This window comes from Chiloscyllium punctatum, chromosome 11 (assembly GCF_047496795.1).
Source record: "Chiloscyllium punctatum isolate Juve2018m chromosome 11, sChiPun1.3, whole genome shotgun sequence".
Taxonomy (NCBI): domain Eukaryota; kingdom Metazoa; phylum Chordata; class Chondrichthyes; order Orectolobiformes; family Hemiscylliidae; genus Chiloscyllium; species Chiloscyllium punctatum.
Genome location: NC_092749.1, coordinates 11,001,196 through 11,011,832, shown reverse-complemented (window position 1 = coordinate 11,011,832; position 10,637 = coordinate 11,001,196). Strand labels below are relative to the sequence as shown.

At 41.2% G+C, this 10,637-nt stretch overlaps 1 protein-coding gene across 1 annotated transcript in view; it reads right to left on the bottom strand.

Annotated features, from left to right (window-relative positions):
• Positions 1-10,637, bottom strand: part of col12a1a (collagen, type XII, alpha 1a) — a 267,414-nt gene that overhangs the window by 79,035 nt on the left and 177,742 nt on the right. The window contains exons 49-50 of the mRNA XM_072580290.1: positions 7,132-7,274; positions 5,025-5,134 (exon numbers count right to left, since the gene is read on the bottom strand). Coding sequence (XP_072436391.1) covers positions 5,025-5,134; positions 7,132-7,274 — 253 coding nt within the window. The remainder of the gene's footprint in view (positions 1-5,024; positions 5,135-7,131; positions 7,275-10,637) is intronic.

Here is a 10,637-nt window from a genome sequence, read left to right as displayed (position 1 = left end):
GAGGTTCAGGGTAGGTAGATGACATGGAAGAAGATGTTCAGTCCCTAAGATTATGTAACTTCAGAATTTCAGCATCCACAGTTCTTTGTTTTTTCCAAGTGATTGTGTCAGTTTAGATTCACTGAAGATACTCTCACATCTAGTTCTGGAAAGTTGTGGATTTAAGTCCCAGACCAGCTTCCCCAAATGAGAGTGACACTCCAATGCAGTGTTATACATGCTCCGTACTGGTGAAAGCACTTTCCTTTGGATAAGACATCAAACCAAGTTTGCCCACCTGGAGAGATGTGACAGATCTCTTTGCACAACTTTTAAGAATAGCAGGTTTGTTACGCCCTATTTCCAGGCTGACAGTAAGTCCTCATTAGCGTCACATGAAAATTTAAAAGTATGCAGGGCATAGATAAGGGAGAAGCAGGTTGGGTGTTTACACTCACAGGTGAAACTAGAACTAGAGGGCATAGCCTCAATATTAACAGGGAGTAGGATTTAGGACTGCGATAAGGAGGAACGTCTTCACCCAGAGGGTTGCGAATCTGTGGAATTTCCTGCCCAGTGAAGCAGTTGAGGCTCCTTCATTGAATGTTTTTAAGGCAACGATAGACAGATTTTTGAACAGTAAAGGAATTAAGGGTTATGGAGAAAGGATGAATAAGTGGAGCTGAGTCTATGAAAAGATCAGCCATGATCTTATTGAATGGCAGAGCTGGCTCGAAGGGCCAGATGGCCTACCCCTGCTCCTAGTTCTTATGTTCTTATCATGAAAAGAGATGATGCGGTCATCATATCATTGTTGTTTGTAACAGGTTGCTATATTCAAAGTCGAAGCTACACTGTCCTGCATTACGTCAGTGATTTCATTGCATAAGTACTTCATTGCTTATAAAGTGCTTTGGGACACACAAATAGCATAAAAGATGCATGCAAATGCAAGATTTTCTTTCTTGACTAACATTACAAGAAATAAAACGTGTTATTTGCCAGAAACATAAAAGAAAATCATTAGGAAAACATAACAGAACAAATTGGAGATTTTCAACATAATACCTCAATGAATTCTTGTAAATCACAGGAGCACATAATGGACAAAGTAAATACAAGGTTTTCATCAGAGGAATATCAAATATGTGTGATTAAGATTGCTGCTAAAATATTGAGAGGTACATAATGGCATGGTCTTTATTTAATATGTAAAATATCCAAAACACAAAGCTGGCCAATGACAGCAGGGCCTGACTCTTGTTTTAAATGCTAAGTTGGGAAATACTGTGCACTATCTCTAAGCCCATTAACTCAGATTTCCACCCCTTTGTATATGACCAATCTGTAAGTGAAAGTGAAACTGTTGGCCACATTATTTTTAAAATGTGAAATGAAGGAAGCTGTTGACTGGGGAACTGGGCATGGGCCAAAGATCAATGAATGAAAGGCCAGGGAATGAATGGACTTAAAGCAAGACATGAAGCCAAGTCCCATGAGATAGGCAGCTCAATAATTCCATGGGATAACGTTAGTTTTTGTTGGGATAGAGTGAGCAGAGGAAGGGGAAAACATTAAAAGCAACAGATCTGTTCTTAAACAGAGTGGATGTGGCATTGATAAATATTCTAGACTATGCTGAACCAGAAAATGTTTGTACTGCACTTTTTTTCAAGGACTTTGTGGAGCCCACTAAAAGGCAGATCAGAAGTCTGATTACTTTGGTATTTTCTAAGCTTAAATAGTTAATCAGATGATGTCTGTCATGTTTCCCAGTCCTGTTGAAAGGTTACCAACCTGAAGCATTAACTGAAGGCAGAATTCACTCATTGTTATTAAATTATTTAATCTACTGTCAGTTTAACTCACCCAATTGCCCACCAATCAGCTTAAGGGTCTTGCTCCATCACTGCACTCAACACTGACTTCCCAGCCAATGAGAGGCTGGGTCCTAAATGCGACCAGTCATAACTTATCTCCTCAAGGGATCCAGGAGCTGGAAGGTAAGTCTTTTCTTGCGTCTTTTTGGCAGGCCCGTGACATAAGTTGGCATTACTGTTATTAGGATAGTTTTGTCTTTTGGATATTTTACATGTTAAACAAAGTCTCTTTGTACGGGAAGAAGGAAGTCAGGGATAAGTGCAGGGGGGTGTGTTCCATAGGCTACTGTGTTGCCTGTCATCTATGTTTCTGATGTCCCCCAAAGTTTATAGAATCACTATCGTATAGAAAGAGGTTGTTCAGCCCATCATGTCTGAATTGACCCTCCGAAGAGCATCCCACCCTCCCGCCACCTATCCCTGTAGGTCTGGTGGGATTTGAGCCTGAATGCCCAGAACAGTGCCTGGGTTTCTGATCATACCACAAGGCCGTCACATCCCCAGTAATAAAAGAAAAGCATTCTGTAAATGCTAATCATTCTTTTTTCCTTACTGTGGTTCTCTCACTGTTTGATGCTTTTGAAAAGTGTTTCAAATGTCAACATTCTAAAGGAAGTCGTGTGGCATGAGTTAAAAAATACTTTTTGCTGACTTCAAGACACCTGCATGAGATAGTTATGGCCAGGCATAGGTGCAGTAGCTGACATTCCCGTTGGAACACACTATAAGAATGAACAAAGTCCTCTCAGAGCAAAACAAGCTGGAAAAGGGAAGAGGGAAGAGTTGGGGGGTGGGTAATGGTTCTCAGGACACCACTGCCATGTCTAGGGAGACATGTTTTGTGTGAATCCTTAGCAGTGAATGTATCCTCACCGTCTGATATTCCTACCCCCTGTTATCTGCAGGCCCCTTGTGACCAGTGACTGCACTATGCTCTCCTGTAAGTTATGGACAACATCTGAGCTGGTGTGCGAGTCTGAAATCAAATGATGATGTGACTTTACCATCACTGAGCCTTGCTCTTCCTCCACTGATTGGCCCCAAGTTTTAAATTGTCGGGTATTTGAAAGGAGAAAGGTGTGGAAAGCTAGATTTAGGCAATGCAGATTGTGGATACAAAGCACAAGTAAGCTTTCGTGATATTGGCTCCTACTGATGAACTCTGCCAATCAACAGCAGAGTTCATGTTAGCTCAATGTCGAAACTATGCAGATCAACTCATGGCACAAAGTTGGCATACTGCCTTCACTCCAGTGAACAAAAGCAGCTATTAGGCCCCATTTGGAGTACTGTGTCCAGTTTTGGTCCCCACACCTCAGGAAGGACATACTGGCACTGGAACGTGTCCAGCGGAGATTCACACGGATGATCCCTGGAATGACAGGTCTAGCATATGAGGAACGGCTGAGGATACTGGGATTGTATTCGTTGGAGTTTAGAAGATTAAGGGGAGATCTAATAGAGACGTACAAAATAATACATGGCTTTGAAAAGGTGGATGCTAGAAAATTGTTTCTGTTAGGCGAGGAGACTAGGACCCGTGGACACAGCCTTAGAATTAGAGGGGGTCATTTCAGAATGGAAATGCGGAGACATTTCTTCAGCCAGAGAGTGGTGGGCCTGTGGAATTCATTGCCACGGAGTGCAGTGGAAGCCGGGACGCTAAATGTCTTCAAGGCCGAGATTGATAGGTTCTTGTTGTCTAGAGGAATTAAGGGCTACGGGGAGAACGCTGGCAAGTGGAGCTGAAATGCGCATCAGCCATGATTGAATGGCGGAGTGGACTCGATGGGCCGAATGGCCTTACTTCCACTCCTATGTCTTATGGTCTTATGGTCTATCTAGTTTAATCTCCTGTGAACTTCCAGCACATGATTTGAGTGTTGATCCTACGCAACTTTCAATAACTCAGCAGGTCTGGCAGTGTCTGTGGAGAGCGAAACAGAGTTACTGTTTCGAGTGTGGTATGACCCTTTTTCTGAAACATTTTCTGTTTCTCTTCCCACAGATGCTGTGAGGCTGGTTGCGTTTCTCCAGCCATTTCTGTGTTTGTTTCAGATTTCCAGCTGTATTTTGCGATTACTTGCAATATCGCCTACATTACAATCGTGATACTTCAAAAGTATTTCCTTGACTGTAAAGCTCTCTACAATCTCCTGAGGTTGTAAAGGACTTGGTATACATACGAGTTTGGGCTTCTAACATGAGGTAGGATCGCTATTGGTGTTGGGTCATTGAATTTCCACTAGAGTAGGTCAGATGGAGTGCACAGACTTCGGGTGGTAAAAAAAAAACAAAGTCCAACTATAAAAAACAGTGTGAAAGGAAAAACGACACAAAAACAATGTTACACTTCATGACAGTTTGTAAAGCAAAGAATAAAGATTGGCTACATATTTCACAGGAGAGGTCCAACAGGAAACTGAGAAGACTTGTGTTGAGTCATTAACTCCATAATAAAGGATGGTCCTGATCTTAGTTAAGGCAGCAACTGATGTGCTCCAATTGGCCTCAGTAACTCTGGACAAGGCACGGGATTTCAAACTGAGCTGTACTTGCCCGCTTCCTTGTTGATACTGGATATTATACAGGACGCAGTGAGGGTGGGATATGGTGTTTCTGTGCTCCATGCTGTGTTGCCTATGCACAGGCCAGAAGAATTAGTTAGAGACAAACAAACTGCATGTGCTGGAATCCAAAATAGACAAGCAGGAGGCTGGGAGAACACAGAAAGCCAGGCAGCATCAGGTGGAGAAGTCATCATTTTGGATGTAACCATTCTTCGGGACTCAGGTTATACCCAAACGTTGACTTCTTTAACTCCTGATGCTGCCTGGCTTGCTGTGTTCTTCCAGCCTCCTGCCTGTCAACCCCGGTTAGAAGAATGGCAATCTCCGACACATCATGATGGGTCTGCCAGGGCATATGAAGCCTCCCCTGGTGAGAGTCAACACCTTCAAAAAGAAGTGGAATAAAAATCAGAAGAATTGCAGCCAGAAATTTGTGAGGCATCCCACATGACGTGTCCAGAGGCTACATTCCAGCACATTTTGTCTCCTCAATGATTCATGGCAACTTAATGACCTAATCACAAGAATATAAACAGGCTGCACTGAGGGGGAATTAAAAAGTCATCAGCAGAATAAAAGATAAATAAACACTGACCTTGTGAAAATTTCCATAGAAGAGTTTCTTCATATCTTCATTGTCAAACGTGATTGTTTGAGACTCTCCTCTTTCATCCTTGTTAAAGTATGACAGTGTTTTGCTGTTGCCTATGGTTTGGGGAAATACCATTAATAAGTGTTACTTTATTTTATACATTAAAAAAAGCATTTTTACTGAATTTATCCATTTTCCAAACTACACAGGGAGATTATTCAGAATTTTGCAAGGTGGGAAACACCAGCAGACAGGCATTTGGAAATAAAAAATTAACAAAAGACCAGACAGACTCTGTGTGCAAAGAGTATTTAATTATCGGAATACAATTCATGGAAGACCTGGGACAGTACAATTGAGATTTGGAGAGAAAAGGAAATTAGTGGGCTGTTTTCTTCAGAATATGGAAGGTTAGAAAGGTAGAGATAAACTAAGGGGCATAGTCGGAGAATTAGGATCAGACCATTCAGGAGAGATGTTCGGAACACTTCCACACACAAAGGGTGAGAGGGGTTTGCAGCTCTCATTCACTAATGACAGTGGATGCTGGATCAGTTGTTAACTTTAAATATGAGAGAGAGATGAATTATCAACAACAACAAAAACAGAAATTGCTGGAAAAACTCAGCAGGTCTGACAGCATTTATGGAGAGAATGCACAGTTAATATTTCGGGCCCAGTGACCCTTCCTTGGAACTTTTTTTTTAATGGATAAATTATTGTTGAGCAAAGGTATTAAGGGTTATAGATCAAAGGCAAGTATATGGAGTTAGACACAGATCTGCCATGATCTCACTGAATGGTGCAGCAGGCTGAATGGCCTCCTCCTGTTCCAATATTCCTACCTTCCTAAGGATGTGGCTGGGTGGAGTACTGACTAACGTTTTGTAAGGTAAGCAGATCAAGGGATTACCAATGAAGGTTAAGATCCAGGTAAAGCATGATTTAATTGAATGATGGAGCAGGTTTGAGGAGCTGAATCATTTATTCCTGGCCCTGTATTTCTAATAAGTTCTGAACCTTTTGGACTATATAGGTCTCTTTGGGTAGAAGCTCCCTTAAAGTTCTTAGATTTCATACCATTATGCTGTCAGGTCCGGGTGAATGCAGCATTGAAATAATTTTTAAGAAGGATGGGAACTTTTAAATCACATTACAGTATTTGGTTATTTTAAATTCAATTTGGAAAACTACTGAACATTATATGAACCCAAGTGCTTCACTCAAATTCCTCAGGGAAAGTTAATCTGCTGCCCTGGCCTAGTCTGTTCTACACATTACTCCAGTCCCAAACTATGCATGTCTTCATTGATCCAAGGCAAGTAAAGATGGCCAATAAAAATTGCTAGTATTGCCCACAACACAAGAGCAAATAAACACAGGATGCCGATAGACTTATTGCACATGTTCAGCATTGAAGTTCAGCAATTTCTGTACTTCATGTCTTGAAATATGTAGATGGATTCAATGTGTCTGCCAACTGAAACGGAAATCAAAGCAGACTTCAGGAATGACAGAAAGATCCAATATCTCACTCGTGACCCACAGCTCTAATATCCATATTTCGAATTCACTCACAGGATGTGGATGTCACTGTCGAGAGTCATATGTACACAAGATCAGGTAAGGATAGTAGGTTTGCTCTCTAAAAGACATTCGTGAACCACATGGGCTTTTCCAGCAATTAGGCAATTGTTTTATTGTCATCATTAGACTCTTAATTCTGATACAGGTCATTCTGCTATAATGCGAGAGTCATGTTCTTCTGGGACCTTGTGCTATAGAAAGTTTTGCTATGGAAAGCATCTGCAGAAAATCACGCTGTAGAAGATCACTATACCCATTCAGTAGGAAGTTCATGTTATCGAAGTAATGTCCAAAATTCACCAATTGTATTATACTCAATTTGCATTGACAAAATCCACATTACATCAGGACAACCTGTATATAGTACAATCAAATTCCACCATTTGCTTTGGCAGGATTTGAATCCAGGTCCCCAAAGCATTAGCTGGGCTCTGGATTAATGAGCTAACAATAATATCACTAGGCCATCTCCTCCTCAATTACAAAACAGCTACTTGCTCAAGCATTAGAAACCACAGCTCACCATCTAGAAGCACTCCAACTTCTGGTTTGTAATCTTGGTCTGTGATCTGCCAAATGGCAAAAGGCTCCGAGGTAGTGGTTGGAAGAAGTCGGAAGAGTATCATGATGGTATAGGTTGGCGGCAGACCATCAGGGTGAATGTCTCTGTTTGGTAAGATAAATAAACAAAAAGATGATGCGATATAAAAGTAAGAACTGCATTGTTATAGCACCTTAACACAACATTTAGAAATGTTCAAATGTCTACTTTCAGTCACCACGCTGCTAATGGAAACGGAGAATGAATTTAATTATTCCAAAGATCTGGCCTCTGTCGGGCTTGATTAATCATTTCTGAGGAAGTTGCAGAAAAAGTTTCAATTGAGAAGTAAGCCTTCATTTGGCAATAGGGCTATGAGGGGAAAGGTAAGGTGAGACATGGGAGATATCGGTAAAACGTTGAATGGGGAAAGTGAATATGGACGCAAAAGCCTCTGTTTCTCTTAGTTACACAATGTAGGCCATTGAGATTTGTGAAGAAATGGTATTTTTGAGCAAAATAGTTTCCTTCACAATTTCAAAAATTTGTTGAAAATAGCAAATGTGACATACTTCCATGTCTTGTCCATGTACTTATTCATCCAAATTCAGAAAGTGGGGAAGATAGAACCAGTAAACAAGTCAAGGAAAGCTCTAGCTAAACAGCACTGTAGTACACATTGTCAGTCTTAGGTGAAACTTTGTCAATTCTTTTTCAATATTGGGGTGCATCCTTTGTTTACATGAAGCCACAGGGTAAGTGTAGCTGAGAGTCAGAATAAGGCCATTTGGCCCATCAAGTTCCATTTCTTCACAAGCCTCACTTCGCTGTTCACTCCTTACACCTTTTGATATTGTTTGTTTTTCAAGAAAATAAAACTGTTTTGTAGATATCGCCTCAAATGAGAGGTTTGATGCAGCAAATTCAATAGTCTTAGCAACTGGCTGTAACTATGAGATGGATCAGTTTTTGTTAAGTAGAGGGATTAAGGGAAGTTAGGCCACAGATCAGAGATGATCTCATTAAACGGCAGGACAGGCTTGAGGGGCTGAATGGCCGAATCCTGTTCCAATGTTCTTCAGCTCCCAATGAATATTTAAAATTGTGAACAGAAAATATATAACCTCAGTATACTCTGAAGAACAGGACTGTCATAATGCAGCATTGCATGACAATATGTATTGCTGATACATATTATGTGCTTAAGACAATGGAATGGAGTTACAGCTTCCAGCTTCTTACTGTCGCGAATGCAATCAATCCAGTCAAGCTCTGTATGTCAACATTACAGTATCATCAATACAGGATACTGTAATTCTTGTAACAAATCTCTTGATGGGCATCTTAACAAATGCCCTCTGAGAATAAGGGGTAGTAGATTTAAAACAGAGATGAGGAGGAATTACTTCGCTCAGAGGGTCATGAATGGGTGGAATTTTCTACCCTAGACTGCGTTGAATACTGAGACATTGAGTAAATTGAATGAGGAGATAGACAGGTTGTAATTAGTAATGGATTAAAATGTTGTGGAAAATAGGTGAGTGGGTGGAGTTGAGACCTAAGTTTGATCAGCCAGGTTGGTATAGAAGCATGCTCAAATGGCTGAATGGTCTACTCCAGCTCCTGCTCCTAACTCTTATCTTCTTATGCTGATTGGCATTACAGAGACCTTATATAACCATTCAACCTTGAACTCCTCAGATTAACTTCTGTGTACCCAATAGAGGTAGTGGAGTCATGGAGGTATACAGCATGGAAATAGCTCTTCGGCCCAACCCATCTATGCTGACCAGGGATCCTCAACTGAACCAGTCTCATATCCATTTAAATGTTTCCTATCCATGTACCTGTCCAAATGACTTCTAAATGTTGTGATTGCACTGGACCTTACCATTTCCTCTGGCAGCTCGTTCCATTTACCAACCAGCCTCTATGTGAAAAGGTTGTCCCACAGGCCCCTTTTAAACTTTTCTCCTCTCACCTTCCATCTATACCCTCTAGTTTTGGACTCCCCTACTCCTACCCTCCTTTGGCTATTCACCTCATGATTTTATAAACTTCTTTAAGGTCACCTCTCAGCTTCCGGCGCTCCGAGGAAAATAGCTCCAGCCTGTTCAGCCTCTCCCTCTAGTCCAAACCCTGCAGCCTTGGCAATATCCCTGTAAACCTTTTCCGAACCTTTTCAAGTTTAACAAAATCTTTCCTCCAACAGGAAACCAAAACTGAACGCTGTATTCCAAAAGTCATTCTGCTACTGAGTGCATTCAACTGCTTTAGTCAATAATTATTCCTAGAAAACCCAAATTCACAAGTTGTGGGATTTAATGAACTCAAATATAAAACTATTGTGACAATGTCAAGAGACAGTAAAACATTATGCAAGAATGAGCAATTTGAAGGAGAAATGAGATGGGTTGCAGATACTGTGTAAATAAATGCAGAAAATGAACACTTTCACTGAAGATTGAAGATCCTTCCTAGTATTTTTAGAGAGAAAAACTGCGGAATAAAAGATTAGGGGAGGGTGACAGAGGGAGTCAGTGTGTAAAGTAGAGGGGTCTTATACACACATGACCTTTTACAGTATGACAGAATTGGCTAAATATGAAATGCGATGAGCAATTGTTTCTTAGCATGGTTGGTTAACCACTTGTCGATCATTTCAAGCCTTGTATTAGCATAGTTGTGGATTTGGCTTTCCTTGAGCAAATCCCATGCACATTAATTAGTCATGATATTTCACTAGGTTTGAGGTATAACGTGCCCACATCCATGTTCATCTTTGGTGCGGATTCATTCCGTACAATCACACATTGTCCTTTCACTTCTAAACATTTTGCCAAGATTTATGAGAACTTCCCTTCTCTGTAACAATAACAGCATTCCAAGAAATGGGCTTGGGTAAGAGACTCAAAGAACACAGAGGGAATCCATATAGAATGTCAGCGGCTGGGCCAGTTCTTTCAAAGAGCTCTCCTTTTCTTTCCCAACTGCTTTGTAAATGTTTCCTTTTTTCATCTCTTATAAATAACTATTAAATCTGCTTCCACTGTCCTTTCAGGTGATGCTTTCCAGATCCATGTAAATTGCCATCTTGTGTAAGCTCTGGTTCTTATTACCTTAAGTTGTAGAAATGTTCTGTCGAAGTGCTGTGACCTGTTGTTTTGAAGGGAACTACAAGGCTAGATTTAGTGGAGACAATCAGAGCTGGTATGATGACAAGAAGGGGCGGGGTGTCAAGACAATCAGTGGTGAGTATGTCCATCGGATTCCCAACATTGGGAAAACTGTCCCAAACCAAATTGGGACTGGAAAGAGCCTGATGTGGGAATCCTGCATGCCTGGCTGATTGGCACAATCTGCCTAATGACGAAAACCAGCATCGGGAAGACACTGCTGGCAGCTATCCCTGTGCAAACGTCTGGCATTGCTGCATTGTACCCCCCTCTCTGGCTACCTGCGCCTCTATGACTCCCCCCTCCCCATCC